Source organism: Crocuta crocuta, unplaced genomic scaffold (genome assembly GCF_008692635.1).
Source record: "Crocuta crocuta isolate KB4526 unplaced genomic scaffold, BGI_CrCroc_1.0 scaffold139, whole genome shotgun sequence".
Lineage (NCBI taxonomy): Eukaryota > Metazoa > Chordata > Mammalia > Carnivora > Hyaenidae > Crocuta > Crocuta crocuta.
The window spans coordinates 9,178,519-9,199,111 of record NW_027533258.1 but is presented as its reverse complement, the minus strand read 5'-3'; the positions used below and the strand labels follow the sequence as shown (position 1 = coordinate 9,199,111).

Sequence of the window (20,593 nt, the reverse complement as noted above, 5' to 3'; positions counted from 1 at the left end):
ATAAAAAAAAAAAAAAAAAAAAAAAAAAGGAGGAACCCCAATGTGCGTCTGGAAGAGGTAGCAGGATCCGAGGCGCGAAACTCATGGAAACAACTTAAAAAGGGGAATGAATGGGGGCGCCTGGGTGGCTTAGTCGGTTAAGCGTCCGACTTTCGCTTAGGTCATGATCTCGCGGTTCGTGGGTTCGAGCCCCGCGTCGGGCTCTGTCCTGACAGCCAGCTCAGAGCCTGGAGCNTGAGCAGAAGTGAAGACGTGACGGAACTCAAATGAGTCAGGAGGGTCCTCGGGGAGGAGAGCAATAGACAGACAGGAGGACATGACCTCATTTCCACCCACGGACGATACGTGCCGACGGAGGAGCTGTACCCTGGAGAGGCCACGGGCTTTGCTGCCGGCCCACGGGGTGCAAGTGCAAGGCCAGCAACAGGCAGAGCACAGCCAGAAGCCTGCTGGGTGGGGTGCCCTGCGTCCTGCGCAGGACATCAGGTCACACGGGGTCCGGGGTGCTTGTAGGCTGGAGGTGTTCTAGTGTTCGAGAGAGGTCACCGGCTTGCACTGGCTTCTCAAAGAGGCGTGCCGTCCAAAACAAAATGGCAAGACCAACGGCGCGGAGAAGCAAGGAGACGGACTGCTAACGCGTGACCCACTCTGGGCCCTTTCTCGGAGTCCCTTCTGGACCACACGTGCATTTCCCGGTGAGAAGCTCCTCCCCCAGATCGTAACTGCGTCTGTGTTTACGCTCTCTGGATGTTTGTAACATCAAATCCAGTCTAGTTTCAAAAACACCCTCTGCCTGAAGTTCTTGCTTCAGACGAGCTCCATTTGAAAACCACCCATGTTATGGGGCGCCTGGGTGGCTCAGTCGGTTCAGCGTCCAACTTCGGCTCAGGTCATGATCTCAGGATTCACGAGTTCAAGCCCCACGTCGGGCTTTGTGCTGACAGCTCAGTCTTCATGGGATTCTCTCTCTCTGCCCCTCCCTAGCTTGCTCTCTTTCTCAAAATAAATAAATACACTTTAAAGAAAAAAAAAAAAGGGGTTGGGTTCAGGTCCTCTATCGCGCCAACCCCCGGGAGGGGGACTGGTGGACGGGACACGTAGCTGGGGCTGACAGGGCTACTCCGACATTAACGGCGATGACACTTGCAAAGTGGTCAGTGCCCCTTCCTGGCGTATGTGCCGAGAACATTTTAAACTTCTCTTCACAAGCTGGTCTGCATACTTCTTTCCCCCCGTAATTCAGCTCTCACGAAGATGCACCCACATGCTCTAACGCTCCCTGTGGTTTTAAGACTTGAGCGTTTCTAAAACAAAGGATCTTCTGAAGAGCCCACTGGGGTCCAGAGGAGGTGACCGGGGTGGGGGAGCCGGTCCGTGGGAGACGACAGGGAATGCCAGGCTTCCACCGGCAACACATGGTCTCTTCAACTATATCCCACGCGGTTGCCTTAGAGGTGCGCGTTGTTTAAATGTGTGTGTTCTTTAAAGCAGTTTTAGGCTTACAACAAAATCGAGAGAAAGGTAGAGCTTTCCCATACGCCCCGTGCCCGCACACACACAGTCTACCGTCAACATCACTGAAATAGGACGTGGTAATTGCCCAAAGTTCAGTTTACGTTAAGGTTCATTCCAGGGGCTTGTTGCACATTCTGTGGGTTTGGACAAACATGTAATGACCCGCATCTACTATTAGAACGTCATACAGAGTATGGTAAGGTCCCTCTGTGCTCTGCCCAGTCACGCCCCCTCTCCCCCCCACCCCGAAAACCCATTCAATCTACTCCCTGTCTCTATGGTTTTTGCCTTTTCCAGAACATCATACAGTTGGAGCTCCTCAGAGTGGCTCCTTTCACTAATACGCATTCAGGGTCCCTCCGTGGCTTTTTGTGGCTTGGGAGCTCACTTGTGTTTTTAGTGCAGGATCACATTCCACTGTCCGGACGGACCGCAGTTTATCCATCTGTTCACAAGCTGAGGGGCATCCCGGTCACGCCCCAGCTCGGGGAGTTATGCACAAAGCAGGTTTTCGTGCAGGCCTAAGTTCTGCTCTGATGGGGACGTGCTGGGGCGTGTGCCTGGCGGGTCCTGCTGAGAGGAGGCTTGGCGTTGGAAGAACTGCCACACCGCCTTCCCAAGCGGCCGCACCATCTCGCTTTCCCACCAGAGGCGAACGAGCCTTCCCGTTGCTCCGTGACCTCATCAGCGTTCAGTGTCCTCAACCCTGCAGACCTTGGCCGTCCTGGCGGGCGTGCTGACCTAGCGTGCGACGTGGGGCGTGCAGACCCGGCGTGCGACGTGGGGTGTCCTTTCGTGCACTCCTTTGCCATCCATGCTATGTTCAGAGGGCTCTACTGGGGTCTCTGGCCCATTTTTCAATGAGGTTTGTTTTCTTATTTGAAGTTTTTTGGGTATATTTTGGAAAGCGGTCCTTGATCCGACGTGCCTTCTGAGAATATTTTCTCCTAGTCTTTGGCTTACGTTTTCATTCTCTCGACACAGTCTTTTGGAGAGGACAAGTTTTTGGGTGTTTTGGGTTTTTTTTTTGTTTTTGTTTTAATATTAATGAAGACCACCTTATTGCTTCTTTCCTGAGTCAGGTCTTTAGTGTAAATATCTGAAAAAGCATCACCAAATCCAAGGTCATCCGCATTTCCTCCTGTATTAGACGAGTTTTATAGTTTGGGTTTTACATTTAGGTCTGCGATCCGTTTTCTAGTTCATTCCATGAAGGGTGTAAGGCCTGTGTCTAGATTTTTTTTTTTAACATGTGGCTGTCCAGTTGTCCAGCACCATTTATTAAAGGGCCTCTCTTTGCCCCATGATGTTCCCTGTGACCCTTTGTCAAAGATCAGCTGACTGAATTCATGGGGCGTATTTTGGGGTTTTAGTTAATCAATTTTACTGATTTGGTGATCTTGACATTTCTAATACAGGTTATTCCTAGGCAAGAACTAACCGTTCTAAATCCGGGGGGTGGGCCTCAGTCAGCACCACCTAATGTAATTGGAAAGGACAGATAAAATTCCTTAACCGTAAGAAAAAAATCCCATCACATCCTGTTAGAAGGCTAATGGGAGGCAACCAGGATTTTACAATGGTTACATTACCAAATATACTTAAAAGGAGAGAAACTAGAGTTAACCAGCAGTTAGCGAGTCATAAACGTAAACACATTACTCTTTAAAAAGGGAACTTACAGGCTTAAAGGGCGCCTGGGTTGCTCAGTCGATTGAGCGTCCAACTTCAGCTCAGGTCATGATCTCGCGGTTCAGGGGTTCGAGCCCCGCGTCAGGCTCTGTGCTGAAAGCTCAGGGCCTGGAGCCTTTTTCAGAGTCTGTGTCTCCTTCTCTCTCTGACCCTCCCCTGCTCATGCTGTCTCTCTCTCAGAAGTAAATAAAACATTAAAAAAATTTTGAAAAGGGACCTTAGGGAACAGAATAATTTCATTACCACGGTGGCTGCATTGCAGATTTTAATTCTCATGAGAAGAAAGTCATGTGGATGATACACTCTTGACAGGATCTCACCGCCAATTATATGGGATCCAAGAGTGAAGAGCATTGCTTTCTCAGGATAAAGGAGACCCTGAGTGTCTTCACCACAGAACTGGGCAGGACGTGAGAACAACGAGCGCGTAGGGGGTAGACCTTTAGGTGGGAGCCCCCCCTCCCCGGCTTGAGCCTGCAGAGAGAAAGGCTGGCCAGGGGGCTGGAGGCCGATGAGGCCAGAGGGGAGGTTAAGATGTTCATCCTCTGGACAGAAAAGTAAATTGCAGAGTAAGTGATCAAAACAATAAAGGTTAGAGAGAGGCTATCAAACCCAGGTAGTAAATTTTTTAAAAAATGTTGCTTCCAATTATATTTTTCTTTGGGGATATGCCCACAGAAGTACTCCTTACAAAATAACTATTATGTAAAATGGACTAAATAGTTAATCTCACATAGAAAACCTAACTAGCTCGGCTGGGTGCTAAATTTTAAAAGATCCCCGTTACATACCCTTAGACTTCTTGATGCGGTGGATACTCAAAGGCGCTACAGATATCTCCTAAGTCTCTCAAATCTGAATACATTGTTTCACGTTTTCACACTTCAAGTCACAATGTAGCTTACAGTAGATATGAACAAGAAATGTTTTATTAAGTATCATAACCAGTGGTATCCAAGAATTAAGAAAGCCAGAAAGAGGCTGAAAAAGGTAGGGGTAGGGATTTGCCCGGGAGCTTTCTTTCAGGACGATGGTAATGTTCTCAATCTTGAAAGAGGTTCGGATTATACAAATTAACTCAGGAGAAGTAGATTTAAGCGTCGTGTATTTCACCACATACAAGTCATGCCTCCAAAGATAAAGATGTAAATATTGACCTTTAGTTAATGTTGTGTATGCTGCAGTGTTTAAGGGGAAGTGTGTGGATATCTACAATTTACCTTGATATAAATCAAAGGAAGGGACTGATAGCCCATCAAAGTGGTATAAAAATTACTTGATCTCTGATCAGCAGCCACGGAAGGAAACATTATCTAACCATAAGCAGAGCCTCCCGAAAATACACCTGCCACTGACTGCCACCCCAGGGAGTTTCTGGACTGGAGAAAGACAGACCCAGGAAGTGCAAATTCAGCTGTCTGTTAGCATCACGGAGCCCGACAGAATTCTCCGTGCTTTCTCCTTGAAGCCCTAATCCTCCCTTTTGGTCAAGTTTAGTATAGAATGTAGAAGTCTTTTCTCCTGCTAATCTGTGGCCACTTAATCTGCACCCTGGGTGCTGGACGCAAGGCAGAAAAGGAAAAATCTTCCTCCGACATAAACAAGAAAATGGCCTGATGGATGGACAGAAGGATGAGCAGGTCAGTATATCACCGAATACAGAAAAATATTAATGGTAGAATCTAGATGGTAGATCTAGGGGTCTGGATTCAACATTCTTTCCATTTTGCTTTAGGTTTGAAAACATCCACATCAGATGCTTGGAAAAGTCAAAGAGAAGAAAAGACTGAAAGAGAACGTACTCGCTGACGGCTACTCTGTGCTCAAGAAGAGAAAACCCGATGCTGGGAGCCTCACCTCATAAATCCAAATCTATTAATTGAAGACAAATGAGTCTAAAATGGTATCGATTAATTCCAAGTGCCCGCAGAGGTCACTCTGGGCGACCAAAGTAAATGAGCATCCACTAAGCTTTCATTAAATCAACAGCGGTCATCCCCTGCCCGAGTGTCTCCTGCTTCCAGACGTTACACAAAGTCTCATCAAAAATGGTCATCTGAGCCCCCACCCCCCAATCAAGGAGGAGCGGTCCTGCACCTCGGTCCCAGCTTACTGTACGTGGGGTGGCCGTCACCACAACCCTGCAGATGGGCAACGCACAGATCGTCTTCTTCCCCGGCCCATAAGCAGGATGCCGTACACACATCTCGCGGGGTTCCGATGCCTAGATTCCCGTGTGACTGTTAACGGATGCTGTGCCATAAAGAATTAGCCTGGTCTCTGCCATTCACGGTGGGCCCAGAGAGCTTGTGCTAAGGAGGGAACGCACGGTCGGCCCCTACAAAGTGCTGGGAGGGGAAGTGCCAGGGGACATGAAGCTTTACATCTGGAACCTTCCGAGACCTCACCCTCGCGATCTCTTCCTTTGGTTGCCTCTGATTTGTCCTCTTAGTAAAATATCCAACCCGAGGGGGTAGCAACCCCCAAATGTGTAGCCCGCTGGCCAGAGGTGCAGGTGGCCTGGGGTCCGCAGTGCAGATGCCCTGCGATGAATAATCGTTTCCTTTTTTTAAAGATTTTTTTTTAAGTGTATTTATTTTGAGAGAGAGTGTGCACATGAGCAGGCGAGGGGAGAGAGAGACAGAGAGAGAGCACAAGTGAGGAAGGGGCAGAGAGAGGGAAAGAGAGAATCCCAAGCAGACTCCACACCGTCAGCACAGAGCCCATCCTGGGACTCAAACTCATAAACTGTGAGGATCACAGACTGAACTGAAATTAGGAGTCAGACACTTAACTGACTGAGCTACCAAGGTGCCCCTAGAAATTTTTTTTAAATTTATGTATCTTGAGGGAGAGAGAGGGCAAAGAGAGAACCCCAAGCAGGCTCTGTGCTGTCAGCACAGAGCCCAGCTGTGGGGCTCAATCTCACTAACTGTGAGAATCAAGAGTCGGATTTTAACTGACTGAGCCCCCCAGGGGCCCCTGCAAAGGACAATCTTTAAAAGACACTTGCAGTTCAGGTTTTAAGTAACTGACTTTTTTTTGAAGAATACAAAGAAAAATGAGACTATTCCAGAATACTGAATCGAGATCTAACTAATGCAAGGAATGAGCCTTGCCAGGGTCGTGGGTTTTAAAAGTTACAAAAAAATAGGTCAATAACTATCACAGAAAATTGAACATGCATTCTGCACTAGACAGGGCAGAATCGATGCTGCTCTAAGCAAGCTACCCACAGCTGTGGTTCCGTGGGAACAGCAGGTGGGAGACACCTGCTGAAGATCTCGGGGTGCAACCGACTCATAAAATGGTTACAAACTTGTTTGTGTGTATAGAGAACTGACACAATGAGAGGTATACAGCCATTTAAGGAATTGTTCTTTCCACTTGATAGGTTTGGATTTTTTTAAACATAAAAACTTGTGGAAATGCATCAGCTAAAGTTTAAAAAAGGGAAAAAAATGAAGGAAATGTGGTAAACATTTTAAAACCATTGAGGGACACCTGGGTAGCCCAGTCAGTTAAGCATCCAACCTCAGCTGAGGTCATGATCTCAGGGTTCAGGGGTTCAAGCCTCGCATCGGGCTCTGTGCTGATGGCCTGGAGCCTGGAGCCTGCTTCGGAGTCTGTGTCTCCCTTTCTCTGCCCCTTCCCCGCTCATGCTCTGTATCTCAAAAATAAACATTAAAAAAAATACAAACATTGAAGCTGGGTGATGGGCACATGGGGACAGAACACCATTCTACTTCTGTACGGGTTTTAAGTTTCAAAATAAAATGCCTCTTAAAAATGATGCCAGAAAGGTTTTCCCTTTGAAAACGTACGGGATCACCAGTTCCTAAAACTTCTTAATCTGTTCGTTAGCCTGTGGTCTTGGTTCCTCCTTCATTAAAGGATTTCTTTCTTTTGTTTGAAATGTTATCGATTTCCTAGGTAGGTACTATGTTCAGAACACTGTGTCAGGTTCTCAGGAATTATTAAAAAGCAATCAAGGTAAGCCAGGGTTCCTACCTTACTAAACTGCAAAATAAGATACGTAGGACAGAAATAGGTAGCCAAGAATTGCAGTGTATATATATAAAAAGAGCCCGATGAGAGAAAAATCAAAGTGGGTTGGACCTTATTGTGTAAGAGGATTCCAATTTGGGCATATTCCTTTTGAAATTTCTTTTTGATCTGAGAGAGAGAGAGAGAGAGCGAGCGAGCGCAGGTGAGAGCAGGCGAGGGGCAGAGAGAGAAAAAGAAAACCAAGCAGTCTCCATCTGTCAGCACAGAGCCAGCCTCGGGGGCTTGAACCCATGAACCCGGAGATCATGACCTGAGCCAAAATCAAGAGTTGGTGCTTAACCAACTGAGCCACCCAGGTGCCTCGATTCGAGTATACTTCCTCCCTGGAGGGAAGGCACTGAAGTCGGCCAGGACCCACAAAAATGGGCCAGACATCAGGCGTGGGACCGGCTAGGACAAGACAGAAAGAAATGTCGTACAATGTGACTAGAAATGGGGGCCTGAGAGAGGGAGGGGTTAAAGGACACTGTAAGACCTGGGGCCTGGGGTCCTACAACCCAGCTGATGACAGAAGTGAGGACAGACGCCGGGCGATGCGTCTCATCTGCACAGGAACAAAGGTGAATGTCGCGGCAGGCTGAGTTCAAGCTGCTATTTGTCCCCTGGTTCACACCACATGCTCTGGTAACACTCAAATCCTCAAAAACTGCCTGATGCCATTTCTCACCTGCCTCCTGCACACCTGGAGGCTTCATCAGACCACCCTGGTCCGCCTGGCACACTGATTCTTCAAGAAGCCGCCAGGGATGGAGAGAAGGAGTAGAGTCTAGACACTAGCCTGGCGCCCGCCTGCCCACCTTGGCTAGGAACCCACCGGAAGCCCGGGAGTAGCAGCCGCAGCCGCCGCCTCCAGAGACCCCAGTCCCCTCTCCCATCTGCCACCTCACTGCCCACCCCCAGAGATGGACTCTGGGGGGTCCCTTCTGTCCTTGTCCATGTTCATGCCTGAGATGTCGGCTCCTCTGTTCACTTTGCCTTCTTACAATCTGCGCTCCCTTCCCTTCCTCCTGGTCCCAAAGCCCGTGATTTTCTGCTCCCCACCCCGATTCCCCTGCACACTCTGGGACACCATCCGCCTCTTCCTGGAGTACTCCCTCCTCTGGCTGGCTTACCGAACACTCTAGACCCCCCCACCCTCCACCGCCAGGCAGCCCTCTCCGCTGAGGACCTCCCTGGTCTCCCCCCAGACCCAAGACCGGAAGGAAGTCGGTGGCAGCGTCCTCACTTACTTACCGTGATGCTGTTTCCAGGCCCGCCCGTCACTGTACAAAGCCCCTTCCCTGCCCCGCCCCTCCTCCCTGAGGTCACAGCATGGGATGTATCTCCCCCGGTAAGATCATTAAAAACGAAAACCTCCAAGGAGCTCCTGGGTGGCTCAGATCTCACGGTTTGTGGGTTCGAGCCCCGCGTCGGGCTCTGTGCTGACAGATTCTGTGTCTCCCGCTTTGGATTCTGTGTCTCCCTCTCTCTTTGACCCTCCCCTGCTCACACAGTCTCTCTCAGAAATAAAAACATTAAAAAAAAAAAAGAAAGAAAACCTCCAGTCTTGTTTCAAAAGCACGTGTAGGAGGATTAGGAGGAACTTAACGGAGGAGAAAGCACTTTTTATGCCAAGAAAACTGGGAAGGGGATGACCTCAGAGTCAAGGGCACCCCTCTAGGTGAAATCACGCAGCATCAGGAAGGGCTGGTGCGTCACACTCCATGGCGTGTGATCCCACACCCCGGCCCCGGGACCCCCTCCCGCCTCCCCTGCTACTCACTCCTGTGGCCGCACCGCCCACCCATCCTGTGCGCACAACAGTCTCCCCAACATCAACCTGCGACCTCATCCGGACCCGAGCGCTCTGCCTCCTCCCAGCAGCCCCCTCCCTCTGCCCACACCCCAGAGTCCACTGCGACGGCGTCTCCCGCCAGTATTCTCGATGCCTGGCCCCACCCCATCCCCCATTGGCTGAGCCCACAGCCGCTCCACCTTTTGATGGACTGGATCTGCCTGGTGGACGGGCTACGGCAACGGCCCCGACTGCCTCCCGCCTCGTTCCATCTGCCCCCTGCAGTCTCCCACCCTGCTGTGGCCTGGCCGCGTGTCTTGCATGGGAGTGGGAAGGCAGCGGGCGAGACACAAGCGGGCACTTGAACAATGCGCCCACCTCTACTCCCGGGACCTCGCCGCTGGAGAACGAGAGGGGATGCAGAGGAGAGAGCAGGGCGAGCCCTGCCTGACCCAGTTCCACGGGACGGCCCAGCGGAGCCCAACCCAGTTGCTGGGATGGGTATTTTAAGCCACCCAGTTTCAGGGCGGTGTGCTGTTCAGGAAACGCTACCTTGTAGAACCCAGAGGCTAAACAGCGCGAGGAGAAAATTTATTCAAACAGCAGACCTGCGTCCGCTGTTTCTTTTTTCTTTTTTTTTTATTTATTTCTAGGCGAGAGAGAGAGAGAGAGCGAGCGAGCGTGAGCAGGGGACCGTCAGAGAGAGGGAGTCACAGACTGAAACAGGCTCCAGGCTCTGAGCTGGCAGTCAGCACAGAGCCCGATGAGGGGCTCGAACCCACGAACCCCGAGATCATGACCTAAGCGAAAGTCGGACGCTTAACCGACTAAGCCACCCAGGCGCCCCTCGAGTCAGCTGTTTCTACTTCTCCTCCCCTCCTTAGATCCCGGAGCTGCCGCTTCTCAAGAAAAGATAAGCCATCAGAGGAGAACCTTCTGGATTTCCAGCCCCCAGGTCTCTGGTCAGCATTTACTGTCTCACAGAGAGAATGCTCCACTGCTGACCCACCTGCCAGCCTTCGCCCTCGATTTCAGAGCGGCAGGCCTACACTTGAGGTTTTGGGTTTTAACTTTTCCACTTCCCCCTCATTCAAGTGCACCCGGCCTTGGCCCTGGACACCCCCAATGCACCTGTCCCTGTGGGGCTCACTCTGCCCCCGCAGCCTCGCTGACCTCTGCCCGACCCCTGAAGGTGCTTTTCCTCAAGGCTCCACACTCAGCCTTCTCTCCCCTTTTACAGGCCTGTGCGGACAGGTCAGATCTCAGTGCCTGGAGCCGCCCTCTCCTGAGCTCCACGTCCAGGCGCACAGCACAGCAAAGGACCCCACTGAGACGGGCCGCAGGGCAGATGCCCCGACCCCTCCACTCACTCCCCCTCCTCTCATTCAGCGGGTTTCCTTGCTCCCCTCCAGATGTGGTCACACCTCTGCCTGAAGTCAGCGCCTCTCGCCTGCAACGCCCGACAGCCTCCCCACGGGTCTTCCAGCCCGTCTTGCGTCCACACGGCAGCCAGGCTGCTCGGCCTGACGACCCTTTTCTAAGCGGGTCTAATGGGGCTCTGCCGTGGATACGGCTTCGCTCAATCCCGACTCGCCAGCACTCAGCACACGAGGCCCGTGACCGTCCGCAACGTTTAGCGGGTAAAATGGATAAACGGCTGGAACGTCTAGTAGCCCAACAGGCGCACATATAAACTCAGGACCGAAGTGTCTCAGATCAACACTGAGAAAAGTGGGAAAAGCCTGGTTTGACGGCCAGCGAACCCCAATTTAAACAATTCCCATCACCTTAGTCTTAAAATGGTAACTGCCAAGGTTTGCGTCAAATTCTTAAAGTTACTGCTCCACACCCCCCAATCAAAAAAAAACAATTGCTTTAGTTTCCAAAAGAATCAAAACCAAGTCCGAATGTTCGATATTTACTTACGTGCAAAGAATTGACTGGTCCTCACGATCTAGAAAACAAAACAAACAAAAAAAAGAAAGTGACCATTTGCCTGGTGTTTCAAACACTTGATACAATCAAGTTGCAACTCCGCTCCTGCCCCCCCCCCGCCCCCACGCTTCCCCAGCTTCCCCAACCTTTGCGGCCCTGAGTCCATCCCCCTGCTCAGTACAAGGCCAGACCCTGGGGCGGGGGAGGGAACAACAGCTTTCTATGCCCTGTCAACCTTGATGCTCAAGTCTTGTGCATGACGGCGTCACCTGGGAAGCCTTATAAAGGCTTCCCCGGGGCTCCTCCCCCACCAGATCATCTTCAGGGGGGTGGGATCGAGATCCCCTGTCTCAGTAAGTTCCCCAGGTGACTCCGATGCAGGGTCAGGTGTGNGTAGTTCAGGCATAGACAGCTTTTTTTTTTTTTATAGTAGGCTTCATGCCCAGCGTGAGGCTTGAACTCAAGACCCTGAGATCAAGACCTGAGCTAAGATCAAGAGTCAGATGTTTAACCCACAAGCCACCCAGGCACCCCCTCCCCACCCCACCGGGCAGAAGTAGCTTTTCTCAGAAATAAATGTCATACTATTATTCAGATCAACTAACCCTCGCGTATCCTCTGTGTATAAACCGAGTTCTACGAGTGTATCACTGCCCGGCGCCGCAAGGCTCACTGAGCTGAGTCATGGCTGGCCGCCGCCCTGGGAGGTCCAGTCGTGCCCTGGTCCCGGCTCTGCTGAGAACGACTCTGCACCTACGAACGCGGCACCGATTCCCGGCTCCTCCCGGGCTCTCCGCCCACAGGGCTGGGGTTTAACAAGCCCGTGTTTATTCACTGTGAATAGGAACCCTCGGACCCCTAAATTCTCCAGGTCTGAGCAACCTCCATAGAGCTCCACCACACCAGGTGTCTTATGGCTTTTCCAAACCGGTTCATACCGGTTCAAAACGCACAAAAATTAACCAACACTCAACTGCCTCCGAATTAATTCAGAACGGCTCTCTTCCTGCATCTGTACATACGTATCACAACCACCACCTACCGTTCCAGTCTGCTCCGTGCTCCATTCCCTGTCCTCTCACCCCCCGGCCCAGGGAGCCGGGACAGCTCTGCCGCCCAGACTTCTCTGTCCTCGGTGTTCGTCTGTCTGGCCATGTGCTGGCTTTGCGCCTCGGTTTCCCTGTGCGTGCACTCAGGGCTGGGCCTGAATCACCTGTAAGATGCTCACCAAACGGGATGTGTCCATCCCCCCTTCTGCCTCCCTGACTCCTCTTAATCCCGCCAACTAACGACCTGTAACAACGTACGATGACCTTGATCCCTAAAAACCAGTCAATGTAACCACAGCCTGAACGGTATTTAAGGTAGACAATTTCACTTTCAAAAATGCAACTAGCGTCCGGAAGACCACCGAGTCCTTTCCTAACCCCGTGCTTTCCAAGCACATCCCAAGAATCACGTATGGAGGTACTCAGGGCATCCATACCGAGTTCAATCATAACGCAACAGTGGGAGAGGTTTCAAATCAATGACCTCAGCTCCTACTTTAAAAAACTAAAAGAGAGCAAGTCAAATTCAAATTAAAAGGAAGAAAGAAAATGAGAAAGAAATCAATGATGTGGGGAAAAGGAAAAAGAAAAAAAATATCAATGTAACCAAATTCTGGTTATTTGAAAAAAATCATACAACTGATAAACTTCCAGCCAAACCAATCAGGAAAAAGACACAAATTGCCAACATCCAGCATGAGACAGAGAATAGCCACCCTGAATCCCAGACACAGTCCGAGTGAGAACTCAGATGGAAGGGACAACTTTTTAGAAAGACGTAAACCACTAGAGCTCATTCCAGAAGAACCAATAACCTGACTGGCCCCATATCTGTTAAAGAAATTGAATTTGTGGAACTAATATAATGTTACATGTCAGTTACAGCTAAGATTAAAAAAAAAACTGAATGTTGCTTAAAAGCNAAAAAAAAAAAAAGAAATTGAATTTGTGGAACTAATATAATGTTACATGTCAGTTACAGCTAAGATTAAAAAAAAATTGAATGTTGCTTAAAAGTCTTCTTGCAAAGAAAACACATTTTGCTAGTGAATTCCACAAAACATTCAAGGGGAAAAAAAACCATACCAAACTTTTCAGAAAATTCAGGAGGAAGAAACATCTCCCAACCCATTCTCAGAGACAAGCCGGACTCTGACACAACTACAGACGTTACGAGAAAATGACATACAAATCTCTGTCATCTGCAAGGGCACAAAAATTCTTAACGTGAGCAGATCCAATCCAGCGATATATACAAAGGGGTACACACGAGAAGCAGGTGACCTTCATCTTGGCCAAGCAAGATCAAGTTCAGCACCCAAAGGCCAATGATCTAACTCCCCATATCTACGGACTATAGAACATCTGAATAGATGTAGAAAACACACTGGACAAAACTCAACATCCATTCATATTAAAAGGAAAAAACCCCAAGCAAACTCGGAACACGAAAGAATTTCACGAACCTGATCAACGGCATGTACAAAAAAACGTGTACAGTGAACACCGTCCCTAATGGTGAAAAGGTGAAAGGTGTCCCCCCCGTCCCTTTGACCAGGAACAAGGCAAGGATGTCTGTTGTCGCCATACCTACTGGGCATTACCACAAGGCAATAAAAAAAATTTGAAAGCCTAAGGTGTGAGGGAGGACACAGCGATGTCTCTATTTGCAGAGCACATGCTGATCTACACAGAAAATCCCAAAGAGGGGCGCCTGGGTGGCTCAGCCAGTTAAGCGTCCAACTTCAGCTCAGGTCACAATCTCGTGGTTCGTGGGTTCGAGCCCCGCGTCGGGCTCTGTGCTGACAGCTCTGAGCCTGGAGCCTGTTTCGGATTCTGTGTCTCCCTCTCTCTCTGACCCTCCCCTGCTCACACTGTGTCTCTCTCTCTCAGAAATAAATAAAACATTTTTAAAAAATTAAGAAAATCCCAAAGAATCTATCAGGACTACCTTCCAGACGAAGTGAGTTCTGCAATGTTGTAAAACACAAGGCCTATACGTAGATTTTAAAAAATACTTCTATATATCAACGGTGTGTGCTTGGAAATTTTTAAATTTCAACTTCCCTTTAACACTAGAAGGCATGAAGCACTTTCACGTAGATATAAATCTAACAAGAACGGAAGTTGAGCTTTTCGCAGTCAAGGTTATTACGTCCAAGAACTTTACTATCATTCATTCATTCAACCAGTGTTTCTTGAGCAACTGCTATGTTCCAGACACACGCTGCATTTTATTGGTGCCGTGTCCCCCTGGAATCCAAACTTAGGAAAAAAGGTGAGCTTGCCTCCGGTTCTTTCCATTAAAGAGACAAGTTGTGTTCACTGGGACGCTGTGCCCTGAATCCCTCCCCTCCCCAGCCCTTCTCTAGCTACTGATCTCTTCACAGGCCCCGTGGCAGTTGGCGGTTTTGCTCAGGATGGTAACTGAAACACCCCCGGACCAGCGCCGGTAGGCAGTGTAAGCTATCACTCGACTACCCAAGTGTGCGCACGCCCAGCCCGACGGAGGTGTGCGGCACGTCAGCGTGTGCCCCTGCCTACAGCACAGAGTGCGACGGGCTTGCTGTTTTATTTTTGTTTTTCTATCTTTCAATTATGACGTCACCAAAACTATCAACTAATTCTTTCTGCCTTTCACGTAGAATTTCATTGTTACGGATAAGAGCGTGTCACGCTGGGCCTTGGCTTCGAATCCTGGTTCGTAACCTCTTACGATCTACATTTTCTTGGGTGGAGTTTTTAATATTTTTGTGCCCCAGTGAAGCAGGACCACAGGTCTGGCGACTTTGCTGGGCGGCTGCGGTAGATCCCGCCGTGCACGTGAACGTCTGGCCCAGGGCCTGGCACACGGGCATCTTTAGTAAGTGTTCACTCCAGCACTAGCGAGGACGTGAGTAACAGTGCGATAGGCTGGGAAAGCCACATCTTCCTCGTTCTGTGCGCGGAGGGCCGGTCTGGCAACCAGGTCGTGGGACAGTAGCACTTAATCACCGCTAACTGTTTTGCTGACTCAATTTTTTTTCCCAATCAATCTGTCAAGATGATTTTAGGGGCGCCTGGGTGGCTTAGTCGGTTGAGCGTCCGACTTTCACTTAGGTCATGATCCCGCGGTTCGTGGGTTCGGGCCCCGCGTCGGGCTCTGTGCTGACTGCCAGCTCAGAGCCTGGAGCCTATTTCAGAGTCCGTATCTCCCTCTCTCTCTGACCCTCCCCTGCTCACGCTGTCTCTCTCTCTCCTAGAAATAAAAATATTAAAAACACACACACACACACACACACACACAAAAAGATGATTTTAAAACCTGTTTCCTTCCATCAAATGTATTTCTCTTCCCTGCAAGTTTCACGTCATCTACAAATTTCACGGGCATGCATCCCGCATCTTTAAGTACCCTGAGAAAAATGTCACCAGGGGACGGGCCTTGGGTGCACACACCCTGACAAGCCTGGACAGCCTCAGCTGGTAACCAGCACCCACATGCACCCTCTGCCACAAACAGCCCCGAGGGCGTCACGGAAGACTCTGGAATGCTGGGTAGCGGTCCTGATTCTCATCAACACCATCCACGGTTCTCTCCCTTCCCACTAAGCGAAAGGAACGCAGCGTGTTGTTCTTAGACTGTTGACAACAGAGTCTAGAACCTTCCCAGGCACGTATGTGAGGCTCTGGTCTGAAGCTTCTGCCCTCATTTCAAAGTTAGAACTGCACACGTGAGCCGGTCCTTGCCTTCTGGAAAGCCCCTTGTCCAGACAATCCTTCAAAGATCAGAGGGCCGACCATCTCAACCGTGAGGACGTACTTGTTTGGATGGAGAAATACGGATTCAATTAGAGAAGGAGTGTCCTCGCTCCAGTTTCTTCTCCCAAATAAGGCAAAGTGTGCTCATTTATACAAACGCTTTTCTGCATCTAAAGATTCTTCTTCTCAGAGACACGGAACCAGAAGCAAAGACGCTACATTCTTCCTTCTCCACCCCCCGAGTGTCCCCGCAGTGGTAGCCATTTTCGCAGTACGCCCTGGCTCTGAACCTCAGAATTAATATTAAACCTAATCTTTTCTCAGCCTAAACGGATTCTGAAGAGTCACCTGCCCTTCCTGTTTGCCTCCAGCGACCTGGTTCATACGCGTCCCAGCACAACGCAAAGTGGGCCTGGGCGCTGTGCTTTATGGAGCCTTCACGCTACCCTTCCGACCCAGCCCCCAAGGCCTGCGACGCGGTGACAGGTGACATCCGGTTCCTGACGATCATGGAACCGTTTTATAAGAACCGATAGATTTTATCATACTTTTACCAGGTTTATTTTGCAAAAGATGCAAAGAGAAGGAGCGTTATTACAGGAGAGCTCACACAATAGTGGGAAATGCATTCAAAACGGCTACGTTCTGGTTGGCAGGAAAATGTCCCTCCGTAAACCACTGTGTCTAATGTCATGAGTCAAATGAATGACTCCTCAAATTTCTACTTCATCCTAAATCCAAAAGGATTGGCTTCCCCAATGAAACCTCTATCTTTTCCAGTATTCCTCTCATGGCTCTTCCTGTGGGTTCTAAAAGCCAGTGCAGGAGCACTCTGGTTACACTGGTTTGTGGTGGAGAGCAAATGTATATAAAAACTAGATGCTTTTTAACGAAAAAATTAGCGTGAAGGAATTATGAAGCCACAGTCATATTTACCTGCTTCCTCTAGAAAATGGCCACACTGCCCATTCTCATCTTAAAAACTCTTAATTCAGGGGCACCTGGGTGGCCCAGTCAGTAAAGCATCTGACTCTTGATTTTGGCGCAGGTCATGATCTCACGGTTCATGAGATGGAACCCTGCGTCAGGCTCCTTGCTGACATCGCAGAGCCTGCTTGGGATTCTTTCTGCCCCTCCTCTGTTCAGGCTCTTTCTCTCTCACTCTCTCTCAGAATAAATAAACTTAAAACAAACTTTAACGGGTGCCTGGGTGGCTCAGCTGGTTGAGCACCTGACTCTTGATTTCAGCTCAGGTCACGATCTCACGGTCTGTGGGACCCAGCCCCACGTCAGGCTCTGCACTAACAGAGCCTGCTTGGGATTCTGTCTCTCCCTCTCTCTCTGCCCCTCCCCCTCTCAAAATAAACATTTAAAAAAAGAAGATTTCATAATTCCTCTACAATAAACATTTGCTACTTTTCTTTTTAAGATTTTTTTAAGCTTCAAGCCCTTTGAAACACAAGCAGAAACGCTAACTCACACTTGAGGAATCGGGTACCCAGGACTCTAACCCTCCCGTTACCTTGAAGCATGCATCTGTAAGCAGATTCAGAGATGGCGTAGATGTGGGGGGGCATCTCATGTCGTTTCTTCCCTCTGTACATTTCAATGATGTTCTCAGAGTAGATTGGAAGATTCTTGTAAGGATTTATGACTACACAGAAGAGTCCAGAATAGGTCTAGAAGAAAAACAAAATACAGTGTTAAAAAAACAAAACAAAAAAACCCCTGAATGTATCCCACAGCCAGAGACCGTACAGTAATCCGAACAGGGGCCTTCATCCCTGGGGTAATTCATCTCTCCCCCTAACTAAATCCAGCCGAGGACGGGCAATTCCAAGCCACAGGAAGTTCTCCCAGAGATCAGTTATTAGGGGGCACTCTACCGGACTCAGTTCCTTCATCTGTAAAATGGATGTAACATATGCCTCCCCCCACCCCCCCGACCTCACAGGGCTACCACCGTAAGGTTCAAGCAGTCCGTTATTTGTGTTTTCATGGTTATTCTCTCCCGACCGTGCAGGGTATGAAAATGTCAGTAATGTAGTTGCAGATCCCACACTGCAACTCATCTTTAAGGAAAGACCAGGAGTCAAGTTTGGGTGTAGAATCACGGAAGAGTATCCACAATTACCTGAAAACATCGTTATTAGGAGATTTGCAAAAACGTAAAACTTCTCTAAACATCGTTTAGAGAACATCGTTTGTTTCACGAAAGAGAACTTATTTACGTTACCTTGTTGTACATTTATTTTAAATGAATTTACTTAAATAAATTAAGTGGTTTATTATTTTTAAGTGAACTGATTTATATCTTTAAATTCTGCTTTAATTTCAAATACATTAAGTACCGACAAATATAACCCACACAAACACAAAAGGACGCAAAAGGGTCCTCAATTTTTTTAATTTTTAAAAATGTTTTTATTTATTTTTGAGAGAGACAGCGAGCCCAAGTAGGGGCGGGGCAGAGACACAGGGGGACAGAGGATCTGAAGCAGGGTCTGTGCTCATGGCTCAGAGTCCGACGCGGGACTCAAACTCATGAACTGTGACCTCATGACCTGTGCCAAAGTCAGATGCTTAACTGACGGAGCCACTCAGGTGCCCCCTCAATTGTTTTTTAAAAGTTTTGTTTTTAAGTAATCTCTACACTCAGTGTGGGGCTTGAACTTACAACCCCAAGATTAAGAGTCACATGCTTTGCCTCAAAAATTTAAAAATAAGGGGCGCCTGGGTGGCTCAGTCGGTTAAGCGTCCGACTTCGGCTCAGGTCATGATCTCACAGCTCGTGGGTTCGAGCCCCGCGTCGGGCTCTGTGCTGACAGCTCAGAGCCTGGAGCCTGCTTCAGATTCTGTGTCTCCCTCTCTCTCTGAGCCTCCTCTGATTATGTGGTCTCTCTCTCTCTCAAAACTAAATAAAACATTAAAACAGCGTACAAAACTGACCATGGGGGTCATGGAAGAACAGAGCTGTTGTGGGGCTGCCAGGGCCCAGACCTCCGAGGGGCCAAGGCATCTGGGAATGGAAGTTCGTGGCACTGTGATGCAGGCCTTTTATTTTATTTTATTTTTTTAACATTTATTTATTTTTGAGAGAGAGAGAGAGAGAGAGACCAAGCATGAATGAGCAGGGGAGGGGCAGAGAGAGAGACACACACAGAATCGGAAGCAGGCTCCAGGCTCCGAGGTATCAGCACAGAGCCCGACGCGGGGCTTGAACCCACAAACCATAAGATCGTGACCTGAGCTAAGTCAGATGCTCAACCAACTGAGCCCCCAGGCGCCCTGCATGCCTGGTAATTAAGGTGATCTGGGGACCGAGTCCACAGGCAAAAAGACACCAAAAGGCCGGGGCTGACGGCGTTCGGTTGCGTGGCCTGCTCCCCAGGGGCACTACGGGGCTTCTCAGCAACAGCTGTGTCTGTGAAGGCAGGAAGGTTGGCCACGGCCACCAGAAGGCACCCTCTAGGCGGCTCCATCCGACACAGCAGTGACCGCTGCTAAGCCACGGGCGGGGAGGGGGGGAGCCTGCTAGGAGGAGGGAAGTGGTCAGGTCAGAGCCGAGTCTCAGGCCCGTCCCCTCCCCCCCAGCTTTCCTAAGTCAGACCAGAGGCCCGGGCACAGGTGTGGGCAGAGAGAGGGCAGAAGCGAAAGCCCCCCCCAAGTTCACGGTGAGGGGCTGTTGGCCTTACTTCTGAGCTGGCCAGAGGGACGTCGCCCCTGTCTGCTGGAGGCCAGAGCAGGTGCCTGTCCCCTCCGTCGCTGGCCACTCGGGTCTTCAGACTGTCAGCTCACGTCCCAGAGAGGCCTGACTGGGTCCGGGTAGCCGTGCCCGCACCCTGGCACCCTCCCGGGCAAGCCTCCTGCCCACCCCCTCTGCCACCACACGACAAACAGGCAGCAGGAGACCAGAGAAACCGAGGTTTTATTAAGGGCGAGAAAACCCGAGACAGGCGATCTCAGCTCAGCATTTTACCGAGTTTAACTTGTATACAGTCAGGTTAACAAATCCTAACTATACATCTCAATGGTTTTTTTAAAAAAAATAGTTATTTAAGTAATCTCTACACCCACCCTGGGGCTTGAACTCACGACCCTGAGATCAAGCGTCGTGGACCCTCTTCCGACTGAGGCAGCCAAGTGCCCCTCGATGAACTTTTATACATGCCCCACTTTTGCGTTCAAAAATTAGATCGAATCTATCATGAAGCTATGCTTTCTACACTTCACTGTTATCAGAGGTAAACTGCAGACCGACCACAAAGAAAACGAAACAAAACAGAAAAACAAACACAAGTAAATGCGAGAAAGTTAAATGATGGTAGTTCGGCTGAACGTCCCCTACCGGGTATGGCCTGGTGACAGACCCTAACAGCGACATGTAACCCAGAGGGAATTCCCACGTACGTGCCTCCGTGTGGTGGACACTCTTCTGAGGACGAGGGTTACAAAATGACTCAGTCCCACAAATATGAGCACGTCATCTGAAAACAAGGTTAAAGGATCACCAGCACCCTGCGCTTGCCAGAGGGGGAACAAAAAAACCACTTATGGGGAAATATTACTCAACTTAAGTGCTTCAAGTGCCAACTCGGAACGAGGTGGAAATCAGCTCCCGAGGAACCGATAACGGAAGCGACGCCGTGTCGCGGTCATCTTCCCCGGGCCACACGGCAGGAGAGCAACGTGTGGTCAGAAGCCCGAAGCTCCGATCACACCTTCCTCGGCATCGGGACACACACACAGGACGTGACACGCCTGCAATAAACACACACCTCTGGGGACGAAGACAATAAACTGAAGCAACAAACAAGAC

The 20,593-nt window shown here is 49.6% G+C and overlaps 1 protein-coding gene across 4 annotated transcripts in view; it reads right to left on the bottom strand.

Annotated features, from left to right (window-relative positions):
- The window catches only part of MYH10 (myosin heavy chain 10), a 121,568-nt gene that overhangs the window by 82,090 nt on the left and 18,885 nt on the right, over positions 1-20,593 (bottom strand). For all 4 annotated transcript variants that reach the window (XM_077746906.1, XM_077746907.1, XM_077746908.1 and 1 more), the window contains 2 exons: positions 17,297-17,453; positions 10,976-11,003 (listed from right to left, as the gene is read on the bottom strand). In XM_077746906.1, coding sequence (XP_077603032.1) covers positions 10,976-11,003; positions 17,297-17,453 — 185 coding nt within the window. The remainder of the gene's footprint in view (positions 1-10,975; positions 11,004-17,296; positions 17,454-20,593) is intronic.